At 40.6% G+C, this 26,874-nt stretch overlaps 1 protein-coding gene across 1 annotated transcript; it reads left to right on the forward strand.

Annotated features, from left to right (window-relative positions):
• The first annotated feature begins 824 nt into the window (after positions 1–824).
• Positions 825–26,874, forward strand: TPCN2 (two pore segment channel 2). Its single transcript, XM_065635679.1, has 25 exons — positions 825–986; positions 3,127–3,191; positions 3,477–3,553; positions 4,137–4,314; positions 4,786–4,902; positions 6,565–6,671; positions 7,330–7,402; positions 10,524–10,623; positions 10,919–10,984; positions 11,388–11,452; positions 13,390–13,487; positions 13,807–13,888; positions 14,334–14,420; positions 15,476–15,595; positions 15,844–15,903; positions 15,989–16,117; positions 16,661–16,710; positions 17,839–17,938; positions 18,882–18,953; positions 20,604–20,677; positions 21,043–21,133; positions 21,244–21,326; positions 22,034–22,115; positions 23,501–23,586; positions 24,302–26,874. Exons 1-25 carry the CDS (start codon positions 875–877, stop codon positions 24,378–24,380), a joined length of 2,253 nt encoding a protein of 750 aa, XP_065491751.1. The 5' UTR covers positions 825–874; the 3' UTR covers positions 24,381–26,874.

Raw genomic sequence — 26,874 nt, forward strand, 5'->3', positions numbered from 1 at the left:
TAAAACTGCAGAATCGTTTGGGTTGGAAAAGACCCTTAAGATCATCAAATCCAACTGTTGACGTATCCCTGCCAAGTCCACCGCTGAACCGTGTCTCTGAGAACCTTGTCTATGCATCTTTTAAACCCCCCAGCGGATGGTGACTCCACCGCTGCCCTGGGCAGCCCGTTCCTGGGCCGACGACCCTTTCAGTGAAGAATTTTTTCCTAATATCCAATCTGAACCTCCCCTGGTGCAACTTGAGGCCGTTTCCTCTGGTCCTGGCGCTTGTTCCTGGGGAGCAGAGCCCGACCCCCCTGGCTCCAAGCTCCTTTGGGGCAGTTCAGAGATCAGAAGGTCTCCCCTCAGCTCCCATCACCCTTGTGCTCCAGCCCCCTCACCAGCCTGGTTGCTCAGCTTCTGTGAGGTAAAAAAGCTTCAACTCCTCACGAGATACATATATATATTTAAATCGTAAACAACTTCTGGGATCTGCTCTCCAGGTGGAGAGCAACGCTTTTTACCAGAGACTTACTGTCACGTCTTTCATCAACTCCCGGCCGCTTAGAAACACCAGTTCCTGAGGCGGCGGACATTGCCGGGGCGGGACACGGTGCTCCGTTTGCTGCCAGAGGGACAAGCCTGTCAGGGGGCAGCGCCGTGACCGAAGACGGTTCCCGGCGACGACCCGGAACGGGGAGCGATCGCACCCACCGCGTTCCCGCCTTCCCGCCCGCCCCCGGCGGCCGGTCACGTGCAGAGGGCGGGGCCTCCAGGGGGTGGAGCCAACCACCGCGCCCCGCCCCTTCCCCCGCCCCGCCCCTTTCCCCGCCGCTCGCCGCCGTCCCGTCCCGTCCGATCCCGCCGGCGCGGCGGCAGCGCGGTGCTCGCAGCTATGGAGGCGGCAGCCGGCGCTGAGGCGGAGCCGCTGCTGCCCCCGCGGAGCCGGCGAACGGGACGGGGGCTCTGGCGGGCCGGTGGCGGCGTCCGCTCCGCCGCTGAGGACGGTGAGTGCCCGTGGGGCGGGCGGTGGCTGCGCGCCCCGGGCCCGGCGGGCGGCGCTGCGGGAGCCGGTGGCTGGGGCGGGCGCCGGTGGCTGGAGCGGGTCGGGCAGCGGAGCAGGAACCCGCCGGGGGCCGGGGCTCGGCGTGGTCCCCCCCCCCGCCGGTGTTTCGGGGGCGGCTGCGCCCGCCCGGGCTGGTTCAACACGCTGAGCCGCTATCGCCGCCCTTTGCTGCAAACCTTCAGGCTTGGCCGATTTTCTTTTTTTTCTTTTTTTATTTTTTTAAAGTTTCTGACAGTTCTTTTCTCCAACTAATTTATTATTAAACGTCTGACTTCTCAGTTCCCCCAGAAAAGGCTCCCTTGGAGACTTCAGCTTCTGTATTTTCAGGGTATCGCATCATTCAAACAAACCTTCTTTTGTTGCCTGTTTGGTGCCAGGAGCACAGGGGGGTCTGGGATGGACCCCGCACAGCCCAGCGGAGCAGCGCTTCAATCACCGCTTGTGACTCAGGGTCACTCGCTGTGACTAAGAGTTGCAAAATAAATTGGGTATCCTTGGCAGTATGCATGGAGAATGTGTTTCTTTTTTTTTTTTTTTTTAAAATGAAGTTGTTAAAGTAAACTGTTCTTGTTAATTTCCCTCTTGCAGTTATATTAAAAGGATCGCTTAGATTCTGCGCTTTCAAAATGGTTGGGATTAACGCTGGGCTTGTGCTGTGTGCTCCACGAGTCTAAAGCTTTTGCTGTCTTTGATGCCCTTTTAACTAATACTGTTCCTTTAAACAACTTTATTTGTATCTCACTGGTGTGTCGTGTCTTCAGAAGATAAGATCTTTATTGCATGTGAGCCTCGCTTGTCTCCTGTTTATGCTCAATCTTGTACTGTGGATCATATCAGAATCAGTACAAAACTGCGTTATTGCTTGTGCTCAGATAAATGGTGACATTTAAAAACTCTTTGCAGCCTTTGTAGAACGTTGATGCCGCTGAATCATGTGGAACATAAAGTCGCCTGGGACTCAGATCAGTGGTGCTTCTGGCGCTGGTTGGCATCTGGAGGGGGTGGTTCTAGCGCTGGGACTGACTCGATGGGTTTATCCTGTGCTGGGATTGTCACCTCTGGGAAGGAGATGGTGTGAAGGGCTTCTTGGGCCTCTTCCCTCTGTGGGAAGGTTACACTAGCACATATCGTTCTTATCTCTACATATTGTTCTTATCTCTATCCCTCTCCACTTTCTCTTTTTTTGTTTTTTCCCCCCTTTTTTTTTTTTTTTCCTCATTTTCACCTCAACTACCTTTGACTCTGTCGTTGGCTTAATCACCAGGTTCCTCACTCCAAGCTCTGAATTCAAGTGAACGCAAGCAATTGCCTTTTATTCTTACCTTATATATATACATATGAACTTCTTAGTAATGCGTTTTGAAATCGCACATAGTAATTAATTTGGTGATATCTTGTTTCACATTGTGTACTTCTACCTCTTTCTGTGTCTTGAACTCTGATCAGTTTGATATGGTAATAATAACTCTCAGGACAAATTAAAAAAGGACTTAATTTTGTTCTTGTCTGCCTGGAGGTTTCTGTTGGTTTTGGAGAGAACATGATCAATCTAAACCTCAGTACCTCTATTAAACAAAAGCAAAAATTCCTAGAATGGTGGTGTCTGGTTTTTCCAGCTTCACTTGACTGTACACTTTGTCAGAGAATAATTTGATTGAAGCCTCTTTAAATACAAATGGATTTTTGCCATCTCATTTAGGAGTCATTTTCTTGAGACAAGACTGGTGAGGAGGTAGGGTCATAAAATAATACAGCATGTGTTACTTATAACTTGTCTCTAGATAGAAATATTCCAGCCTTGTGATAGCTGTTTAACTACTAGCGTAGTCTAGGTACTTAAGGTAAATGTAAGAGAGAACCTTTTCACAACATACGGAAAGATGTATGATTTATTTTAGATTATTATTCATTTAATTTAATGCACAGTGCTACTAATGGAGCAAAGATGGCAGGAGCTGTCTCTTTACTTTGTGTGTGTACAGTGCCCTTTATCATGAGAACCACAGTTGTGGAGCTTCTGGTAACTGAAATACATTATCTGAAATACAGTAAGTGGTTCTTACTTCTTTTTAACTTCATAGGTACTGGAGCTGATAATGACCTTTATATAAACCAAGCCATAGTATTTATTGAAGATGCAATACAGGTAAATATAGCTCATTCGTTAGCTATTTTGCTTCCCGTGCTGGGTATTTGTCACACATTCTGCTGGCTTTTCCCATTGCACACATCTGGGCTGCAGCTGTGGTCATTGGTGACCGACACTTCAATAATTAATAACTTGTACCATAATTTCTTTATCTTATTGTGAAACTGGAATTGTCTGAAGACTTGGGCTTTGTTGATTAGAACTCGATTTATTTTGGTAACTTGATCTTTGAGACAGACTGAATGTAGTGTTTGAATGATCCTTTTTGCTTTTTGCCTTCAGTATCGATCTATAAATCACCGTATGGACTCCAGGTCCCTGTGGCTTTATCGATGGTACTACTCCAGAACTTGCCAGTGGTAAGAACTTGATGATCTTTTTGCTTTTTCTTTTGGGATTAAGTCTTTATTAAAAAAAAAAAAATCACTCTTTGTCTTTCTTTTTTGTTAAGTAATTTGATAATTGTGGTTTTATTCTTATAAGAACTTACTGCAGGAAGCAAGTGGATTGACCACATGTGAGCGTGACAGAAGTGGAAAGCAACAAGATACACGAAAATGTCATCGTGTAGATGGCTCTTTAAACAGCCATAGGGCTGTTGTGTGAATGAACTATTGCCATAATTTACAGCTCTGTGTGTTAAGAGTTTTCCAAGTGTCTATTTCTAAACATATTACATAGTAGGGAGGTTGTTTTGCCGATGTTAGTTTCAAAAGAACACCACCTATGGTTGTTTGATGGTCAGCAGTTACGTTATTCTAATGCAGGCAACCCATGTGTGTTAAGTATGATGTTATAAAGCTTGGTTTACTTCTAAAAATTTGCTTTACTGTAAGTATTTTGTTGTTCTTTTGACTCATTTCGTGGGTTTCGGGGTTTGTTTTTTTCCTTGTCTCCTGTTTTTGTTTTGTGTTTTTATGATTTTTATCTCCATCCAAACAGGATTTTGAGTCTAACCATCACTCTAATCCTGGCTTTGGCTTTCATCGAGAAGCCTTCTTCGCTGACCGTCACGTCAGACGTGCGATACCGCCCTCCCGCGTGGAATCCTCCCTGCGGCCTCACCGAAAGCATCGAGCTGCTTTGCTTCCTGGTGTTCGTGCTTGATGTGTCGGTGAAGGTGAGCGTCGCGTTTCCCTGGTGCTCGATGAAATACCGGGTGCGTTGGGCAGCTCAGCAGGTGTGGTCAGTGTGGATCTCCTCCATTGTATTTTGGGAAACGTCTTAGAGCTGTTAATCGAATCTCGGGGTTGCACGGTGAGATCGCTTTGCTATAGTAAGGTCTTACTTTCAGGAGAAAAGTGGATTTTCTTTCAATATTTATTTCTGGAAAATCTCTTTTAGTGGTTATTAAATGGACATTTTTCTTCATCCAAAGGGTTCCTTTCACATGGTCCGTGTGCGCCTCTCACTTCTACTGGCTTTTATTCAGCTCTTGTAGAGAAATTGTCTGATTAGTCTATTTTTGTTTGGATTTCAGGGAGCTCTTTATGAGCACTAGTGTAAAATTACAAACACAAAACCATCGGTGCTGACTTGTTACGGTATTGGAATTTATTACTAAAATAAGCCGCTTGTTTTTCCTCCCTAGAGTTACTTAGTTGGATGGGAAGAATTTTGGAAAAACAAATGGCTGATGGCTTATATACTGACACTAATCGTTTCCCTTGCTGATTGGATCGTGTCTCTGAGTTTTTTCTGCGCAGAGGTAAGAACCGTGTCCTGCAGGAACAACCAGCAGCTCAGTCTGTTGCTATAGTCTGTCAGCATCCAAAGAGTGGAGAGAAAACTCTGGTTGCGTAGCACCAATTCTGTCATACAGTTGGAGAATTATGTTCTTAACTTGTTGCAATGGCACAGTCCATGTAGTGATGTCTAAATAAAAGGAAACTGTGTAGTTGAAAAATTAATCGTATAGTTGAACAGCTGCTTTCTAAGATGAGGCTGTGTTGTGTTCAAAACAATTGCATCCCGAGAGGAATCTAAGTTTTGTGAAACGGTTCTTAAAGTGTCCTCCTCTATGTAATAATGCGATCTCCCAGTTGGTTTTCTCTGCCATGACATAAAACTGCATGAAATTAGTTGTTGTTCGCTTACAATCATCATTAAGAAAACACTAATATGGTAAAAATGCTGGGAAGCGAATGAGGCAGAGATCTTGGCTTCTGCTTCTTGTGTAAGTTCTCGTCTCAAAGCCATTATTTGTTGCCTTCAGGTAACTTTCAAACCTATTTCAAGTTATTGTCTGGATTAGTCAGGATTAGGTTGGATGCAGCTGCTGCTGTTAGTAACTCACCGTTCAGTTGTTCATGCTTCAGTGGTTGTAGTTGATCACTGGTCACTGTTGACCAGGATGTGATGTGGTATCAAAGAGGTGATCTTAAAATGTTGAAAGAATATGTCAATTAAGCTTGCAAGCATCTAACTATTAAAAAAAAAAAAAAAAAGCATATGCACTTTTCGTGTTCAAGCCAAGTAAATGTAACGTGTCTGAAATTAAGTTAATTATCTAGGATGAAGGTTTTGCTTGCGACGTGGGGAATGCGTCTTGGAAATAAATGATTGTAAAATCTTTAGGTATCATAGTGGACGAGTAGTTTGAACAGGAGCCTCCCGTACAAAGCAGCGGCAGAAAAAGCAGTTTAACGCCTGGGATGTGTGAACAAGGGCATAATAAGGGAAAAAAGTGATTATTTTGCTGTTATATGTGGCCCCGAGAAGACTGATCCTAAAATGCAGGATGCTGAAATACTCGAAGCGGCCGATAAGTCACAGAAATAACTTGAAGACTGGCAATTGTCTTGAATACAGGAATCAAACAGCTGAATTGTTTTAGTGTATGTGAAGGAAAATAAAGGCAATCACCTGTTTGAGTCTTGTCAGAGGCAGAAATCACTGAGTAATAAGCAGGCCCTTCAGTTGTAAAAAGAAAAAAAGGTTGAAAATGGAAATCAAGCACTTAGTTTCAAAATGCGAATCTGTTTTTATTGAAAGTAGATCACTATTAATTCCAATCTTGAAATGAACTTTGGCAGAAAATATGAAAATGCCATCTCTTGACCTGCTTGCTCTGTCTACCCAGCTGGCAGTAAAGTTAGATTGTTTATAATTAGTGGCCTGATGAGGCTATTGAAATGTCAATGTGCTTTTTAAAAGCAATCTCTCATTCTTTTAATGAGGCACCCATATGTTTAAAATATGACCTCAGTGGGACAAATTTAGCTTGTGAGCACAGATTTTTTTTGGTGCCAAACTGTTGACTTTGTTGATATGTGTATCAGTGTTTTTTGCCAAACTCGTGTTAAAAATATTTGGTGTGTTAGTCTTAGAGGAACTCAGTATCTGATCCATTTTTTTGTTTTTTTTTCAGAATGTGAGAATAAGAAGAATTCTTCGCCCTTTCTTTCTCCTTCAGAATTCCTCTATGATGAAGAAAACATTAAAAAGCATCAACAGCACGTTGCCTGAAATGGCAAGGTAGATAATAGCACAGAAAGCTTGTGGTTACCCTTAATGTTCTGGCACGGGGTGTAGAAACACATGTACTTGTCTTCCAGTCAGGGATGCTACGCAACAAGATACCTCTTTCTTTACATCTTCAGAGTGCTTTACGTCAGCTTTTAAATTTCTAAATGGTTTTAGCAATACATATGTTGAATTTTACTGTTACTAGAAGTGTCGAACTGGAAACTCCTCTGGCGAAATCGTAACCAGGCAGCATCCTGGTTTTTGAAAGAGATTTCTTCATGTGACATGGGTTGTGTGTGTATTTACAGCTTATAGAACTCACTGTCCTTACCTGTTACTTTTTAACTAACAAATCCCAAGAGAATCAAAGGTGCGTGTAAGCCAAGATGTTGTATTTTGATCGGAGGGTATAAAAATACGGTTCTAACTGTAGAAAAGCGAGTGTTGGGATCTCATTGACCTCACAACTGTCAAAGCTCAAGCTGAGGAGCCCTGAACAGATGTGATTCTTATTCTTAATCAAAACTTAGATAATCTTCTGTAGACCCCGTATAGCTTCTTAAAAATACCCCTGGTTTTCTTTATGTGGCATCTTTTTGTATTTTTTAGTAAAGGACGTTAAGATAAAGTTGGTGTTTAAGCACATGACCCGTTTTCTTTCCAACAGTGTTGTTCTACTACTCGCCGTTCATCTGTCTCTCTTTACCATGTTTGCCATGCTGCTGTTCACTCGAACAAAGGTAACCCAGTATATTTATGCTTTGGTAGATCTCACTGTATATTTTTTTTATTTCGCTTGCGTAGCTGCTTCATGTCTAGTTTTAGAATCAAACTGGTGAAATTTGTTTTCCCCAAAAAAGTCGTGTTACCTTCTCAGACTTACCGGAGTGAGTTTTAAGTCTATTTAGAGAGATTTAACGTATGCGTAGAGTTTATGTATAGTGCTGTTTTTCTAAGTGGGCATTAGAAGGCTCCTCAGAATAACGTTAGAAATCTCTTCATCCTTTAATGAAGAGCTTTTCCCAGACTGCGCTTTGTTTCTGAAGTGATAACGCTCCTGCCTAGTCTGCAACTCAAATCTTTCACTCTTGCTGTAAACTCTGGCATATTAATTTAATTTAGATGGTTCCATACTTTATTTGCTTATTGTCGTGCATGTTGTTGGTATTGATGCCATTATCACAAGGGAGAAATTTGAAGCTTGTTTATACAAGAGGCTTCCATATACAGCTTTCCAATTTGATCCTTTTAGTTACTTTTTCTGTTGCAACCTTCTATGCTGTTCTGTGTCCAGAGCTCTTAATCTTGTCACTTTTTTGTTTCTATTATCACTCATTTATTTTCTCTTTTCCTTATCTAGCTTTACTAAATTTAGTTTCTTCTGTGTTTTCTTGTCTTCCACTACTGGTATTCCTGGCCATGCCTTGGTAGGTTTTTGCCTATTTTTGCCTGCATTACTCCAATGTTTTAATTTCTGATCTCTTTGTTTTTTGCCTCTGTATGTTTTTGTTTGTGTGGTGGTTTTTTTCCCTCCTTTCCTGCTTCGAAAAAACCAATTTGAAATTTTATGGTTAAAACTTTTCTGTTTCAGTGCTCTTGGTACGTTCCCTCTCCCCTAAACTTCCTGTATCTTAATGTATCGTACTCAGATTTTTATTTATTTTTGTCCATACTTTTTAAGGCCTTCCATAAATGTGTTACTGTGAGCACACAGATTTGTTGCGGATCTCCCAGTAATTCTAGTCCTCTCCTTAATGGCAGTTTTGCACCTTCATTCCTGTTCCCTTTTACACTTGATCCTGCCTCCAGGCTTCCTCAAGATCAGCAAATTCCTTGAATTCCCATGTTACAGAATTTCTGGAATTAGAAGCAGAGCTCTATTTTTTTCCCCCTTTTGTTTAGTTACGTGCTGTGTCTGTGTATTATCTCTGTATGTCAGATCTAATTTCATTTATGAGCTTTCCCAGAAGATGGGAATATAACTTTGATACCTGAACCAGGCAATTTTGTATACATTTGGGTGAAAAATAACAAATTAGAGTGCAGTCTTAATTTATTTCCTTTTTTTGTTTTGCTAGTCTCATACCCCTACAAACTAATTTTATCTAGCAAGGCAAAATACTGAAAGCAACTCCTAAAAATACGTTTAGCGATGAAATTAATGCCTCTAAGTTTTTGTACTGTCTTGTGTATGTCCTCTAAGGTACCTTTTTCCAGTCTTTGCAGCAGTTTCAAGGGCTGTTTGTTCTCATCTGCATGATCGATGTTTGTGTTGTTTTCACTCTGCATCTTTTTTAGCTGTCTCTACTTGACCTTGGGGAAAAAATAAATATGTGGCTGATCCAAGATCAGCCTCCCAGTGTGTTTTTGCTGAACATTCTGATACCATCAGAGCTTCAGCAGATCAGCTGGTGTTTCTGCTGAGTCACAAAATAATTTTGCTGACCTTAGTTGCCAAAGTATTTGCAAATATTTTTGGGTGCTCTAGCACAATTTTTTTCTTCCCTTTCCCTTTCCCTTTCCCTTTCCCTTTCCCTTTCCCTTTCCCTTTCCCTTTCCCTTTCCCTTTCCCTTTCCCTTTCCCTTTCCCTTTCCCTTTCCCTTTCCCTTTCCCTTTCCCTTTCCCTTTCCCTTTCCCTTTCCCTTTCCCTTTCCCTTTCCCTTTCCCTTTCCCTTTCCCTTTCCCTTTCCCTCTTTTTTTTCCCCAAGATGTTTGAGCTCTTTGTGATGTTTTCATTGATACTGTACATTGAATTTTGAATCTTCTTTTCAAAACAATAGTTGCATGTTTTCCAGCTGCCCAACAACTCCTGTAATGTGCACTAATGCTGGTTATAGCAAACTGCTATAATTGTGTCCTCTTATTTGTGTAAATATATTTCTTTCTACTAAAGTAAGTTGGGGACTATATCCTTGTACTTTAAGTACATCTTGATGTACATTGTTGAAGAGAGACCTAAAACTTGTCTGGCTGTGTTCTGTGGTGATCTTACAAACTCAGGGGTTTCTGTTTAATTACAATAAGGGAATGACTGGAGAAGGGGAAAAAAGTTCTGTTCCAAGTAGCGGTAGTAACTTTTGTGCAAATAATCTTTATGCAAGGATCTTTTGTAACACGGTAGTTATTGAGGCAGCTCCTCGTTACTGAGGAGTCTGCGGGGTCACCCAGGTGTTGCCATCCTTGTTGTGTTTCTGTTCTTCAGCATAAACAAAATCTATTTTAATGTTTTCCTCACATTGCGTTATACTTTTGGATGAGTCCTGGAGCGCAGTCCTAGAGGACACAATTCAGAATGATGAGGTTCCCGTCTATGCTGAGATACAGCATTCTGTAACTGGACCAACCAAGAAAACAGCTTCTGCTCTACTCTGATTTTTATAATGCAATTTGAGACTGAAGATGGCATTTTATTATTATTTATTGTGATTTTTTTGTATTTATTTTAAAATCATGTTTAGGAAATCCTCTTAGCTCCAATACACTAATATCTCTTGCAGGCTAAGAGGTGATATTTTTTATATCGAGCAAGGGTGACTTCGGATTCCTGTATTGTCTGGTTTTGACCTTATCGTTCTCCCTGGGTCTGAGGTGTTAACTAGACATGACTTCTGTGTTGAGCCTCCTGTGTCTGTCTTAGCTTGCTGTTCTTCCTTCTGTGGCTGTTAATGAGTGAAGTGATTGCACTGTATTACTACGCATTGTCCTAATTTTTTCATGTTTTTTTCCACTGGGTAGATTTGACTGTATGTGTGAGAAATGGATTGTTAACTTATTATAACAATAATGAAAAAATAGATAATATTATTATTGTTGTAGTGATTCTCCAGTGTTTCTCTAACAAGGAATGTCTCTCTGCCTAGGATGGCCAGCAGGATAAGGAGTGGGTGGTGTATTTCAGGAATTTGCCAGATTCACTGACATCGCTGCTGGTCCTGCTGACTACTGCAAATAATCCTGATGGTGAGCAGTCTTTCAGAAACAACCTCTCTCTTTTTACAACATTATAGAGTAAGATTAGCTTCAGACTAACCGTTCTTCCAGCTGATAACCTTCCTCCAGCTGTAGTAAGGGCTATGTAAAGATTCGTCATGCCTTTAGTAACTTGATTCTTGCCTTTCCTTTAGTGTAATTATATATGCAACCCTAAAGTGGAGCAATATAAGAGCTTTTACTGATTGCCAGAAATTGATGGAGATCTCCAGTTTTCATCTTAAGCATTAAATTCTTATATGCTTTTTCCTTAAATGTGATACAGTGATGATTCCTGCGTATTCCAAGAATCGAGCATATTCCATCTTCTTCATACTCTTCACTGTGTTAGGTAAGTTACCTCTTCAGTAATTTAAATGCACTTAAACTTTTACAATTGTACATACCAGCAACAGTGTTTTACTTTTCTAGGAAAGTTTAATGATTTTTCAGTTTTTTGTGTTTCTTCCAATTACTGTGTAGTGCCCTGTAAGATAATTTTAATGGAAAGTACTTCCAGTTTGGTTTTGTGTGGTGTTTTATTTTTCAGTAAAATATCATAGGGGAATGGATACATTACAGTATATTCAAACAGTAAAAACATTTTGGAAATGAAACACAAGAAAATGAATCCTTTTAAAATTTTACACCTGACTTGCTATATATATTGAAACAGAAATGTATTTCAGTAATACTATATACATTAAAGCAGAAATGTATTTCAATAACTCTTACTGCTTCTCTTCCTCCAATAGGCAACTTGTTTCTGATGAACTTGCTTACAGCAATAATATACAACCAGTTTCGAGGATACCTTCTGGTGAGTAATGCGTTCTTAATTTCTGTGTTCTACCATAAGCTTAAACCCGCAAAGCCCTGAGTATTCAAAGTTTCAACCGCGTATTTAAGCAGTCTGCCCATCCTGGTTGTAGGTACCGTTTTAAGATACTAAAAGTTCTTTGATGTAGATACATATGCTGTTGTAGCTTCGTCCCCTTCCATGACAACATTACCTGCTTGTATGTATCTGTGTATGCTGTGGATCTGCAACTTTGACTATTACAGGAGGGGAAAAAACCCCAAACTATTGTAAAACTCAACAAGGACAAGTGAACCAGTAACTTAAGCTTTGGTCTCTGAAGAAAACTTGCGGTACTATTTAGATAGCTATTGCTGCAAATCCTAGCACTTAATTTCTCTGACTAGCACAGCATGAGAAGCCTTCAATAAAAAAAGAATTGCTGACTAAAACAACTTCACATTTGGTATTTTTTTTTTACTCCATCCTTGCTGTGGTGGGTGTGATGTTAGAATGACTAGGGCAGCAGACTGCCCTAATAGTTCAACAGTTTCACTTCCACATGTGTTCTTTACTGTTTTCTTGCAGATTTTCTAAAACTTCGCAGCTCAACAGCGATAATGTTGGTAAAGCTGGCTCAGGGCAGCGCTGTGCAAAAGCGCTGGAGTCTGACAGCTAAACCTCTGCGCTGAAAGTTTAAGGTTTTTTTTCCTTTTGTGCAAGTCAAGTCTCTGGGGCCTCTGTAGCTTGGAATAAACAGTAATTCCTGGTTGTATAGCATCCAACTTGAATTTTCTCATGGCCGTGGTTTCCTTTGGGTTTGGTGGCAGGGGAAACTCTGTGACGTTCACCTCGAGGGTGATTTCCCCCTTACACACAGGCTTACCGTTCCTCCGTTACTTCCCCCTTGACTCAGATACAGTTTTATAGCTCTTTCCCCTTACTTACATAGTCTTGTGGTTCATTCAGCCCTTCGGAGGAGTTGAGTTGAGGGCTTGGCGGAAAAAGTGAAATAATAGCTGCTCTGGTAATGCTCAGAGACAAGGTAAAGTTGGTTGGATAATAAGTCTTAGGCAATATTACCCAGAAGGAATTGCCTCCACCCTTCTGTGGGCGAGTGGTGTTTAGATATAATATGTGCACAGAGGAATTTTTGTAATTCTTTCATCCTGCCCCATTTCTTCTCTTCTTTCTCCATTTTCCTCTTTCCCATGGCATGATCCGACTCCTGAGTTTGAAGGCGATTACTAAGAAGAAAATGAAGCATAAAAAACGGTGGCTCTGGCTTGCTCCTTTTTGGCAAGAAGCCGGACAAACTGTCTAACTCTCCTCTTTGCACAACAGTATGAATTTCAGTGAATACTCAAGCTTTGCTGTTGCCATGGTCTCCAGAACCGGCATGTGCCTATGCAATCCAGAATTAAAAATAAACTGTGACCTGGATGTTTACTTGAACTCCAGAGCCTTGTTTGCTTCCTTCCTTCCTTCTTGGACACTGAGTTCTTGAGGGGAATGAGGCCTGGGGAAGTCTCATTTTTGGATCTTTAATCGCAAGTCCGGGGGCTGTGCCAGAAGATCAGGACGTTTTCTGACCACAGGTCATAGTGCTGCATGAGGAGCTGGGTAACTCTGATTTTTCTCCACGTCCTTCTGGTAGGAATGGGCTTCGCTGATTCCAGCCCATGACTCTTCATGGTGTTGCTTTTAAACCGTGGAGTGTGTGTGGTTGGAACCAGTATCTAGACCAGACCTAGTGGCTCATGACGGCGACTTTGTCGGTGGGAGAAAGAAAACAGTGTCTTGCTTTCCTGAAAAAATATATTAGTTGAACGGACGTAGCCTTTTCTGAGGCTCGCGGGCTGGGCAAATAATTACAGGTTTTATTAGTATCATCTAGTTGGATTTCCTTTAAACAAATGTGAGTAAGTTGTCTCCTTTGTGGTGTTTTTACTGTCCAGAAATCGGTTCAGTCCTCCCTCTTCAGGAGGCGACTGGGGATCCGGGCTGCGTTTGAAGTGCTTTCCTCCCTGAAAGACGCTCCTGCTAATGCACAGCAGTAAGTGAAGAGTGGTGAAACAGCAGATTATCTAGGAGAAAAGAGCAGATTTTGGTAGTTTTGTTTAGGATATTTACTGAGGATCCCTTCTTGAAAAATGTTTGCTCATCTCTTTTTATTGTTTTCTTCCCTCTAACTGGATGTTTATAATGCACTTTTATGGGGTCTGTTACTTTTTTATTTCTACTTCTAATTTTATCTGCTCTTAAAAAAAAAAAGAAAAGAAAAAGAAAAAAAGGCCAGAATGAATTTAGAACACCTATTTTTGCCATCAAGACTGTTATTTGTTTCAGGACTAATCCTATTTTCTTTTCAATAGGACTTACGTCAGCGTTGGGGCCTTACTCCGAGTGCTGCAGAAGGTTGAAATGGATTCTCGCTGCAAGCAAGCCATCATGAGAGTAAGACCTGCATTTTCTGTGTGTTGGTGGCTATCAAACCATCTGACAGGACAGCTGTGGAAACTGAAATTTCCTTAACCACACCGCTGGGCCACGAGTAGCAGCTTTCAGCTCAGCTTTCTTTATGCTTTAAGAATGTGAAGGGAGGCCCAGCTCAATAATGGCAATACTAGATGAGGGTAAAAATTCAAGTATATCGAAAGAACATGCTCCTTTTTAAGCAGCGTGTGATCCTAGAGGGGGGGAAATGGAAAAAGCGAGACAAATCCCACAGTCGCGTGGCAGTTTCGGGTTAAAGCAAAGCAACGCTGAAGCTGCCTCTAGTACCTCGGCGTAGGTTGTATTACACCTCTCTTCCTAGACTCTTAAGGTAGTGCCTTGGCACCGTTTGAAGATGCACCTATTGCAGGTTTTGATCTGGATGTTTCTTCTCTTTCATGCGAAGTCACTCAAAATATGCTCCTGTGACCACTTGTCAGCTGCCCAGTTCCAGAAGCTCTTTGAAGAACTAGACAAAGATGCCATTAAGCGAGTAAGTATCTGGCAGTCATTTGTAAAGTGTCACAAGTTGGTTGTGGCTTCGTGCAAAAATAAGTGATAAAATTCCACCGTGAAGCATATAAACAAACTTCACAGCTTGTTGAATGCAAGGAGTGATTGAGCGTCGTTGATTTTTTTTTTTTTTTTTAGGCTGGATTGCTCTTAAAGTCATGAATGACATTGCTCTGGGGGCTTTTACAGCACTAGTTTGGGATTGCCAGGTAGTGTTAAATACACAAAATACATGCTTGTTTCTTATGTCAGCATTTTTAAGAGACTTGGCCAGACAGAATAGATGAGGGTTCTGCGTGTGTATTTTGTTTAATACGAAGATTCATTACAAGGTAACAAAGAATAGGAGTTACTTCCAGCATAGACTTTCTGAAAAGTGCTGTGGAGAAATGAGTACCTCTGTAGTAAATTTTTTTGATGAAATGCAAGGGATTTGTCTTGTCATGACAGTCCTTTATTAAATCAATTTATCTCCACCATAGATGAGTCTTTGCAGGGTAACACTTAAATATACTCGGGCAAAGTCTTTTCTCCAGTCCCTGAATGAAGAATGAAATGTGGATTCTTTAAGTGCTCAGATGAAGATGGGCAGAAAGCAGGATTTTCCACTTGGATGAAGAAAGGAAAAAAAAAACCAAATAAAATTTTTCGAGAGTTAGAAAATGTTCTTGCGTGTAACTAAGACTTCTGAATCTTTTAAGGGAGATTAAATGTTAGGAAATGAGGAAGAGATGTATACAATTAGTAGTGTGGTGTTTGGTTTACCTGCTTGGAGCCTTGGAGACAGGTTGGATTATCTCCCTTCTTTGCCATTATCTTCTGTTGTGCCATAATCATCAACCCATTTGCTAATCAGAAATGATCTCTTGCTGCTCATAGCCAGAGCGTGGAAACACCTTCCTGCCGAAATGTCAAAATTAGCATGTGGCCGTGAAGTTTTGCTCCGAAAATGCCTGTTTCTGAAATCTGAAACTGGGTGTGTTTATTGAAATGCTTATGCTTGGTGTCTCAGCAAATCCTTTGTGTTCTTTTCAGCATCCTCCCAGCCCAGAGTACCAATCCCATTTTATGCAGAAATTGCAGTTTGCCTTTGGCCATCCCTACTTTGGCTACTTGGGGAATGTTGTAGCCCTGGCAAACATTATTTCTATCTGTGTAAGTAAAAAACTTTTTTTTCCACTTGTTCTTTAGTCTCTGTTCTGTTGACCGGTTTTTGTAGCAGTTGTCCATGTTTTAGCCACACAGAGCCTTAGCAGAGAACACTTGCCCTTAAAAAATATATTCTGAGCTGCTTGAAAAGGTCTTTGCAAAGAATAAAGGACTCTCTTTTGTTCCTGTGCTTGCAAATCTGATTTATGCATCGGTAAGGCAGTGGATTAATAAAATATTTCGTGTCGTTTAAGGTGGTTTTGGTGATGGATGCAGATAAGCAGCCGTCTGAAAGAGACGACTTCTTCCTGGGGGTAAGTTGCGACAGTTCCTACAGTTCTTGCTGTTCCCTGAGGTGCCAATAATTCTAATAATTATTTTTATTTTTGGGGGCTGAAGGCTATCAACTGCTTCTTCGTTCTATACTATCTGCTGGAAATGTTGCTGAAAATCTTAGCAATGGGCTTGAAAAGATACTTGTCATACCCAAGCAATAGATTTGATGGACTTCTGACTGTAATTTTGCTGGTAAGCTTTTTGTTGACTTTTGTATTCCTGGATTTATTGACTGGGATGTTCAGGAACTATAAGAGCCAGTGGAATTGCTTTTTATTCAACACTAATATGTTGGGGCAAGCAGCACGAGCCAGTGTTGTGATTTGCAGTGGCTTGGACGTTTTGGTGGCACGTGGTTCTCTTAGGGCCTCCTTTCTGTTGGCAGGCTTGAAATTGGTAGAAAAGGTGAGGTTTCTTATAAGCAGCCTTTTTAATGTTACTTGGAAATTACATGAGATCTGTTACATAGCTAAAAATCACTTCATTGAATTAAAAAAAAAAAAAGTGGCTGAAGATGATTATCATTATTTGGTAAAAGCCTGAAACTCATATGGCAGACGAGGCCAAATTCACGGTTAATGTAATTCACTGTATATCCGTATATGTGCCACTGTTGGATTATATGTGTACACTGGATTTATTTGGGGAATACTTAGTCAAATATGACGATTTGAGAGCCTTAAAGTGAGTCAAATTAGCAGCTTTTTTTTTTTTTTTTTAAATCTGTAACTAAAGGTTTTGGAGATCGCAACTTTTGCTGTGTATGGATTTCCTCATCCTGGTTGGTACGTAATCCCTTTGAGCTGTTGCACTTTGCTCGGTGTCTGGGGTGGGTCAGGGGAATATTCGCACGCATTTGTATACACGTACGTCATTGTTGTACGATTGCCAGCGCCATACATAACTTAACAAACCCAGGAGAATTTCTCGCCCTTGTAGTCACTGGAGGCCATGCAATATGCATAAGTGAAAGAATTTTTTTTTTTTTTTAAATAAAATTTAGACTCCTGTTTAGCTGGCCTGAGAAGGATGCATTTTTATTACTCGTAATCTGATGTAAAATAATATTTTAGCAGACCTATGCTTACTAAAGGTGCGGGAATGGGAATTTGGCACAACATACACAACCAGCCACTAACCCAATGTGTTTCAGTATCAGATTGTCCATAAACCCAATTATATGTATTCCTAAACAGCTGACAAAGCCCCTTCAACCCTGTGTGTAGATTGAAGTCTGAGTTTAGTTTTGTGCTTTAAAATTTAGTAGAATAATTTCCATGGACTTAGACTATTTATTTGTACTGGAATAGCAAGCAGTTTCATTTTGATGTCATTAAGTTTGAACAGTTCTTGGATAACTATCCTGATCTTTTTTGTTTTCAAAAACATATATATTTTTTTTTTTCTCTTAAATTTTGAAAACTGCCACCACACAAAAAAGCAAAGCAAAGGACTTCTGGAAGATTTCCTGAATCTTACTTTCGGGGTGATTCATAACACATTCTGATATTTATTTATTTTTTTAATATGAGCTCACTCGTAAGACGTTGGCTTTCCCTAATTTTTCAGGATATTTGTTATGTTGCCGTCAAGAAGTTTTCTTAATTTACACAAGTATCTATGAAGAGACCTGGTGAACCTTACGGCTTGACATGGGTTTATTTTTGAACACTGCTTGCACTCCTATCACTCAAAAGCCATGGTTGGCATATGGATATTAATTGCTAACGATCTAATGGCATTAGCTGTTGATCTAACTTCTTATATTTGGGGTCGATTTTCCCCTTTTAACATACCATGGATGTTAACCAAAAGTTGCGGGGAATTTAGTTACCTGCAGCCCAGTAGATTTAACTGTGTCTTTCTGTTGTGAGCTGTTTGCCTCATTTGTTCTTTTCTTCCACCTTTCCTAGGAGACCCGAGTTCATGGGCTTATTATCCCTGTGGGATATGGTGCGGTTGGGGAACATGTTAATTGTGTTCAGGTTCCTGCGGATTATTCCTAATATGAAGGTTTGTGTTTATCCCTCCACGCTTCTGTTTTCTTTGTTGGTCAAATGATAAATGTTATGAAATCCTTTCAGAATAAGAGGTAGGTTGGAATTCTCTTGCACCTGAGTGGGATTATAGTTCAAGTCTAACTGTCCAGACTATTGCACAGAATAACTCACTGTCTCTTAAGCTGGTTTTCTCTGTCGGGGTGGCGGGGAAGTTCTGTCGATGTCACTGGAATTGGTGCCAATATTCTAACACATCCAGAAACTCTCGTGCAACTTGTGCAGTGCTTTAATCTCATTTAGACGAGTGGATATGATATCCTGGAAGAACTTTGTATTCAGGAGGTGATAGACTTGCTTTTGCCAGATACTGCCAGGCATTTTGGTCATGCAAAGGGTTTTTTGGGATTAATCCCTCTTCCCACTTCCCAGTGTGGATATTTCCACCAGAACACGTGTACTTGAATCTGAAATCACTCTGAGTTATTTGATTGTTTGTTGTAATCCTGCGCTTAGATTTACTTGAAAGCTAAGCCCAAGTTAATGTCAGGTGCAGGACTTGACTTATTGAACTTAGTTCAATATGTAATATATATAATATAATAACTCGACGTAATTGGAGGTCGCAATGTTAGTGGAAAGCGTAAAGTAGAAATTATGTGGATCAAATATGGAGCAGTCACTCTGGAGCTGTGGGCTGCTTGTGATGTTTTTCCTGTTCGAGTCTTACTAGACATAAAGCCCTTGAAGTCACAGTGCCTGTGTATATTTAAAACTCACCATAATGTCTCTGTATGAAAAGAACTACAGCATTATTCGTTCATGTAGAAAAGACATCCTGCATTTAGATGTAGCGCACTTTCCTGGCTGGTATTTCTTTGTGCTTTTGGTAAAAATAATTTTGAGACAGATTGCAAGTACGATTAATGTCGTGCATATAAAATTCTGCTTTGTTTTAGTTCATGTCTTTGGTTGTTACTACATTGCTGGATCTGGTAAAAAACTTGAGAGCCTTTGCAGGAATCCTTGTGGTAAGTCATGATGCAAGACTGTAATTTCCTTTCTTATGCTTAGCAGTGTAATAAGGGCATGTCATCAACAAAGTAAACAAGGTTCTTTGGCAGTCACCACAAACAATAACATTTCACCTCAAGCAGCCACGTCTTCTCCAAGGCATTTCTTGCAAAGCCACACCAAACTCCTGGTTTGTTCTGGGCTGCACACAGTGACAGTAACTCATTTATCAGTTTCCTTATACGAGTGACTTTAAAAGGCTGTTTACAGCTCACTCCGAGCGCTTGCCTCGGGCTGGGTACTCTTGTTTCAAATAAAAATTAATCTGATGCTAAAAGTAGCCTAGTTTACCTTACCCTGCCTTCCTTATGTTAAATTAAATAACAAAACAACTTTAAAATTGCTTTGAGTTGAGAAGGTCTTGAGGTGGCACGTTTGGACACGACTTATAAAAGCCTCTGCCGTCCCGTTTCAGGTGTGTCTGTGTAGAGCGTTTACTCTGTAAACGTGATCAAAGGATGGATCACCGTGTGCGATATCCGTTACATAAATCCTCCATTTCCCAACTCTTGAGTTTCTGGCTTTGCAACAACATCTTTCCAGTAAATAAGTGGCTGGGTAGTTTGTTTTTCTGTGGTTCTCGTGCTTGTGTTTTTATAGGATACCTTAATTTGAGGCAATGGTTAGAGAGCGAAGATTTGCTGTGTGTTAGATATTGTCTAAAAACTTGTTCTAGTCTATATATTTAGCATGCAATTTACCCCGAGCTACTCACCAATTGTGAGGCAAGTGTGCCATGGTGTTTGCTGCTCCCATCAATTTAATTTGCTTTTACTTGAGGCTACACAGAACCCATCACTGAGCTTCCCGTGCAGTGAAGTCTTGACTCCTTTACCAGCTGATGCAAAACCTCTTTCCCAATGTTAACCTGGGACAAGTGCTGATAAAGTGATGTAACTGATTAAAGCATGCGCTGCCTGAGAAATCAGCTAGGTGTATCTTTTTCAAAGAAATAAAATTAACATTTTTATTGCCAAGGCAGATACCCCATCTTCTGGCAGGCTGTGGAATGTCAGCCTCAGCTTATTCAAGTAAAGTTCGAAGTTCATAGGTCTAAGCAGTTTCTCTTCTGCTCGTCCCAGACTTCCCTCTTTTGTCTGTTTTGTAGCAAAAATACAGAAATAAGACTGATGACATTTTCAGCTGAAGACTCAGCTTGTTTCAAACTGGCCTAAGACAAATGGCTCTTTACTCAGAGGAGCGAAGTTGTAGGCTATTTCCATGGAATCTAGCAAAAATACCTCAGACATTTAGACTATTCCTTGGAAATACAGGTATTATTTTTTGGTTTTGTTCTTAAAGTCACAGTGCTGCAGCGTTATTAATTAAATATCAGCACTTTGAGACACAGAGAAGTAAAACAGCTAATACAGCAAATGGATTTAATGCATTTTAACAACTGAAATTTAAATAGGGTTTTCAAAATAAAGAGGAAACAGTTAAGTAATACAGACAGTGCGAAGCATTTTCACTGTAATAGCGTCAGGCATTGTTCTTGCCGAAATACCTTTAGCTTTGGTCCTAATAAGAAAACAATGTAATTAACATGGAATGCGTATTTAGTGACAGAAATATTCAAAACTAATACTTGCTTATGTTCCTTCCAGGTGGTTTTCTATGCATTTGCTATAACTGGCATAATGCTATTTGAGGGTGCTGTTGGTCCCTTGGGAAATACCAGGTAAACATCACTGCTTAGAAAAAAATGTGTTTGTTTTTTTAAAAGCATCTGCAACTCGGTACCTTCAAGATGTGTGGTTATGTTTTTGTTTTCTTTTTTTCTTCTTGGAGCCACCCTTCTTTTAATGTTAAACCGCACGGACTTCTTTCATCTGTTACTCCTCCTTTTTCTTCCTGCTGTGATGAAATTGCAGGAATGCCTATCTGTAGCTTGAAAATTAACCTTAAGTACATTTTTTTAACTATTTCTCTTGTTTTCTGCCCATACGAGATACTTGAGTCTATACAAGGCTTTCAGAAGAATCCTGTGTTTAAGGTATAGTACGTAGAAAGCTACGCTCGCATCAGCCTGTAATTCTCTTTTAGTGCTGTCAATACAACCTATGGCAACGGCACTCTGAAGTGTGGGACCTACGAGCAGCTGGAATATTGGCCGAACAACTTTGACGACTTCGCTGTGAGTAATTGGAGTCCATCCCTCTTTCCCTCTCTGTCTCTTCCCCTGATTTTCTGAGGCTCAAACGTGTGATATAGCCATTTAACTTCTGTTTTACTCACGTTATTTAGGCGGCAGTGGTGACCCTCTGGGACGTGATGGTGGTGAACAACTGGCAAGTCTTTTTGGAAGCGTTTTCAAGATACTCAAGTCCGTAAGTAGCAGTCGTAACGACAAAGTCCCATGTAAATCTGGTTTATAAGGTAACTGGATAGGGATTATACACACAGCACAATTCTACGAAGAGGGGTGCTGCTTGCCTTTCATGTATATAGGAAATAAACTTCATACTTCATGGCTGTTCTTGTGTAACTTGATGGTTGTTCTGATACTTGGTGGATGCCACGAAATCCGTGGTCACGTTTAGAAGGGATTGGAAACTGGCTTGGTAGTCGTCTTGTTCCAAAAAAGTGAATTATTTTAGTGGATTATAAACAGACTTGCAACAAGTATTGGGTGGGTGGCTCTTGCTGTAGAGCCGTTCTCACAGAAGTGAGATACTAGTGAATCGCCGTAATTAATTTTGGGCTGCTGCTGTATTTTCCCTGTGGGTGAACCATTTATTGTAGCCTTAAAACCTTGGACATATCATTCATTTGTGTTTAATTACTTTGTGGGCACGTTTGGATGAACTGGATAGCCTCTGGCTTGAGCTGTTCCAGTGATCCTTGCCCGGTTAACCCAGCGTGTAGTTAAGTTGTGGAATGCTCTTCTACAGGCTGTTGTGTGTGATAAATGTTTAGCGTGGTCTGGTGAAGAGTGGAAACTTTAAGGCGAAACGTGATTTTTATGGCTCTGTTTGGTCGCTTTCAGGCTGAGGTTATTTACTGCCTATTTATTGTGTGTTAATCTGATCTGCAGGTGGGCAAAGATCTATTTCGTAGCCTGGTGGTTGATCTCCTCGGTCATCTGGGTTAATCTCTTCGTAGCTTTACTTCTAGAGGTAAGGAAGCAAGCGTGTTCATTTGGTATTGTATCCTGGAAATGGGTTCTGATTTGTGTGGGTAATGAAAAGAACCCTGACAACTTTTTTGGAAAAAAACGTTGACTTTGTGTGTACTTTATCTTTCTCCTTGCCTGCCTTCCCCTGAGATGTTGAGGAAGCATTTTCTTCTTCCTGGACAGTTGTATAATTTATTTGCAACATTGTCACAAATCTGGTTGCATTTCATTGCGTGTGTACATTTGTCACTATAGCTCATTCCCTATAAAGATGAAAAATTTTTAACGTATGATGAAATTGCTTGTCTTTCGTACATTAGCAATGAACTTCCACATTAGTTATCCAAGCTGCAGGTGTTTTATATTTTGATTGGTCAACAAGTGAGGTTAGCACTTTATAATTTACATTTTAATTTGATTTGGTTGTCTTGTGTTTTGTCCTACCCCAGTTTGAATTTTTACCCTTATTCGGTTCCACACCAGAAGAGTGGAACTGATTACTTATTTTGAGGAGATCATCCTCGAGAGTTTTTCAAAGGAGCTGTGGCAATGCAGGTGCCTGAGCAATGGGGTGAAGAACGTGTAGTTCGCCTGGTTTCTCGTGTTTTGCGTACTTCTCTACAAATCCAAATGCCTTTCGAATTTTTGGTGCTGAAGGGGATATTCATCATAGCCATCTACTCCAGATTAATCGCTTTAGACATGTGTTATAAGTAATGGAAGAAACCGAGTACTGGTAGAGAGCTCTTCACCCCATCTTAAAAACCTATTAAAACTTCTCTTGGGGATGCTCCTGTTGTTGACCGTGTTGAGAACTCAAATTTACTACTTCAGGCAAAATGAAGAACTTTTGGACGGAAACCTGGGTGTGCGTCTCATGCTGAGCCTCAGTCTTGCCTACGAGCATTCTAGAAAAGACTTTTCTAGCTGGAGGCTTATCCTGTGAAGTCTTCTCCCTGCCCACCTCCGTGGGGCTGTGGCCAAAGTTTGCTGGAAGAGCCAAGACGTAGCGTTCTGTAGCAGGAGATCACTATTTTTCTCCCTTTTTTCTTTTTTTTTTTTTTTTTCCCTAAGCTGTCTGTCTGCTCCCTAGGTATTGTTTTGTCAGGGTAATTCACAATGGACAAGGAACCATGACAAAACCAGGAGCTGAGTTTGAGCTGCGATGCCCGGACTAGGAGTGTGTTTGTATATCGTTGAGTTTTTCAAGAGGAAACAATTCAAAGCAGGTGAACTCCTGTGGGTAGTTCACATAGTTGTCTCGGGGAGGCAGTCCTTGCTAGGAGTAGGAGGCAGCAGGGCTGTCTGCTGAACTTTCAGTGTGCGGTGAGAAAGTTATTTCATTCCTTTATTTCTTTTTTCCCCCCTGTTCCTTTTACATTCCAGAACTTTATTCACAAGTGGGACCGCCGCTGTCATCGAGAGCCTCTTTCAGATATTGAATACCAGAGGACGGTTGAACTGATGTTCAGGTGAGCTGAACTAGGCTTAAAAATCGATCTAGTCCTTTATGTTCATCTGTTTTAAAGAAAGTGTTCTGGCTGCAAAAGGGTAAAAGGCTCATCTTCTGTTTCCTCCCTCTGAAGCAAACTGTTTCATCTGTTGGTCTGGAGAAGTTCACAAAGTGCTTTAGTTAGGCCTGTTTTAAGCTGACTTGGTAGCCTAACCTTTTTAGGCTAGACCCTGGCATGATGGAGAAGAGGTTTTGGGGTTGGGGGAGGAAGAAAGGACTGTGCTGAGAGAGAGAAGAAAAGGGAAGATGAGGAAAGTGATGCACGTTCTTGGCTTATTATAAAATTGTGGGTGGTGAGTTGATACTTGATGATCATACACAAGTGGAACTTCTGGTGCACTTGGATATTCAATAGTAGCACTGGGAACGTGTTCTCATTTGGGAGTTTCTTCAGGAAAAACAAATCTACTGACCTTCGGTGGTATTGTACTGTGTGCAGGAAATTGCTTCCCTGCTTCTTATGGGAAAACAGCTGCTGGTTTCCATGACACATCTGTAAAGGATGGATCGCTTGCAAGTAGATGCATCTTTAGGGAGCATCAGCTTATTGTAACTTTAATTCCTTGTTTCATTCTTGAAACAAGAACCCGTTACATCTCAGTATGTGCATTGCAAAAACAAATGCTGAGAAGTTCCCTTTGCTGCCCCTAACGACTCGTGCTTTTTCTTTGTAGAGATGTTTTGGAAGAACCTACAGAGGAAGAGCTGATGGAAAAGCTGCACCAGCATCCACACCTGCAGTTGTGTAGGTGACTGGTGGGAAGGACTGATTCACTTAGACCTCTGTTTTCTTGAGGTTGTCAGCTGGAAGAAACTGAATGGGTTTTCTGTGAGGTGCTGTTAGGAGAGAGGATTGTAGGACAGCACGCGAGGTTTTGCTTGGCAATTCTCTGCAGAAAGAGGTGTTTTATTTTTGGTTCATATCTTTTTTTTGAAAAAGATTTGAGTCTTGCTAATTTGTCTTGATTTTAAGTTGCAATTTTAGAGGAATATTGCAGCCGTTATTTTTATAAACTTAGCATCAGAAGTTTTTATTTTCTTCTTTTAAGGAGGGAAAGTGTGTTTAAAACAACGGTGCACTTTAAAACATGAACTTTTTAACCACTAAGCCTGCTACATTTTTTTTCAGCACAAGAACATGGAACTGCCTTTTCTGGTAGGTGAGTGTGCCAAGAGCTGTGCCCTGCAATTCATGAACGGATTAAGCAGGACAAGAGCAAAATCCTTCCTTTTTTTTTCTTTTTTTTGTAGTGAGAATTGAAACACTATTTTTATTGAAATGTAACACCAGCATATCTTACCCAATTTTCAGGAGTTAATCACTTCAGAACACAATCAAGTTCAGCTTAGTAGCAGGGAGTGTCTACTTTGCACATATTCTCTTTTTCTTTTGTTTTTGACCTCGGGTTTGTGCTGGTTGCATCATGCTGGTAACTTTGAGAGCAGTTGCAGCTTTGAGTGGAGCAATTGCACTCGTGGTTTTCAACGTGGTAAAATTGAGCTCTCCTTTAGAGCAAATATTCTCGTGTTGCTTTTGAGTGAACCTCTTCCTTTTGCTTTCTTCCAAGTCCTGTTCTACACTGTATCATATTCCATGGAAAAACTGAGGGGAATGAACTTTGGCTGGAATGTAGCACCATGATCGCTGTGAGTCCCCCATTAAAGGAGGAAGATAAAAAAAGTTTGAATGGGATATTTGAAACGCTTAACAGTTCAATTTTTCATTTGAATCTGGGAATTGAAGGTGCTCAAGCAATATTGCAAGATCATTCTTTTTTGGCTTAATGACCACGTGCTATGTAACACTAACTGTCACCTGGGTAATACTTTTGGGGTGAATAACTTTGTCCACAAATCTAAAGTGGAGAATTAACAGTAAGCCGTGTCCACATGCTTTTTATAATCCCTTAGTATTCCTCTAAAATTCCTCTATCTTCTGTGTGAAGCTTTGTCACAAAACTAGTAAATCGCTATGGATAATAGAATCAATCCCAGCTACGACTTTGATCTGTAAAAATGAAACTAGCCTTGGGGTGCTGCCTTGTCCTTGAGACACTTGTCACCAAAATAGACATTATTGCAATCATCTCTACATTGACTAAAGCTTGGGGAAGGTAATTGGTCATAAACCACTGCTACTATTTAGAAATTAGTTGATCCTTTTTTGGATAAAACCCCATTTTTGAGAAGTGCTAAGCAGCCATCCTGTATGCTTTTCCTCGTCTTTTTTCATCAGTTGTCCTTCATAAGGGAGAGAAAAGTATCCGGGACGATGGTGCCTTTGAGCTCAAAAGCGTATTTCTGCATTGTTGTCTCACTGTTCAGAAGTTGCGTAGTGATTTTTGTCTATTTCTTTATCTTCTGCTTATATTCTCCGTGTGCCCTGGAACAATATGTGGTGTAGCTTGCATATGTGTAGAGCAAATCTGAGCTGAGCTCTGAGCTACTCCTACTTTCTTGCTTTATTTTTATATTATTGCCTTTTAAGCCATGCCCTTGCTGTGTTCAGTCTCTGGTCCCTGTTCCAGAATAATCCACCCAGTAACTCACTTGCACTGGTTTTGTTGGCGTTACCGTGCTTATTTTCAGTCGTGCACTTAGAAAACACATCATGGCAAGTAGATAAAGGCAGCACGCAATTTTTCTACATTTTAGTTAGGTTTTTTTAGTATGGCTTTATATCAGGGTGGTTTCCGCTCCTTGTAGCGGGATGTCATCACTGTTACCAGTTTATTGGCACTTATTAGAAGAGGTTAAATAGTCTATTTTACCTTTTTACTGTAAAAAAAAAAAAAAGTTTTCCACTTTTCTGAATGCTTGAAGAAGTAGCTTTGTCTTGCCAAAAATGAAGTGGCCAGTTCTTATCAACCTGCAAGTTTATTTTTTTCTTTTTTGCCTCATAAGGTTGTTTGGGTTTTGTGTTTTATTATGTGTGGGGTTTTTGTTTGTTTGGGGTTTTTTGCCATTACATTCCACTGCAATCTACCAAAGCAACACAAATTGGTGTGGGATTATCACGAACATCACAAATGTCTCCATTATGCAATCTTTGCATCTGGACAAATGTGAAGAACGCTTTTGGAAGGGAATGGTCTTAGTCCTGTTCTTGTTTCACATTTGCGTAAATGACTGAAGGTATAACTGGAATTTAATACAAAAATTGTGGTACCTGATGTCACGTGTACTGGAAGATGTAAATGACCACAAGTCTTAAGCAATAATTGTATAAATCATGAAAATGATTGTA

Source organism: Caloenas nicobarica, chromosome 5 (assembly GCF_036013445.1).
Source record: "Caloenas nicobarica isolate bCalNic1 chromosome 5, bCalNic1.hap1, whole genome shotgun sequence".
In the NCBI taxonomy this organism is placed as follows: Eukaryota; Metazoa; Chordata; class Aves; order Columbiformes; family Columbidae; genus Caloenas; species Caloenas nicobarica.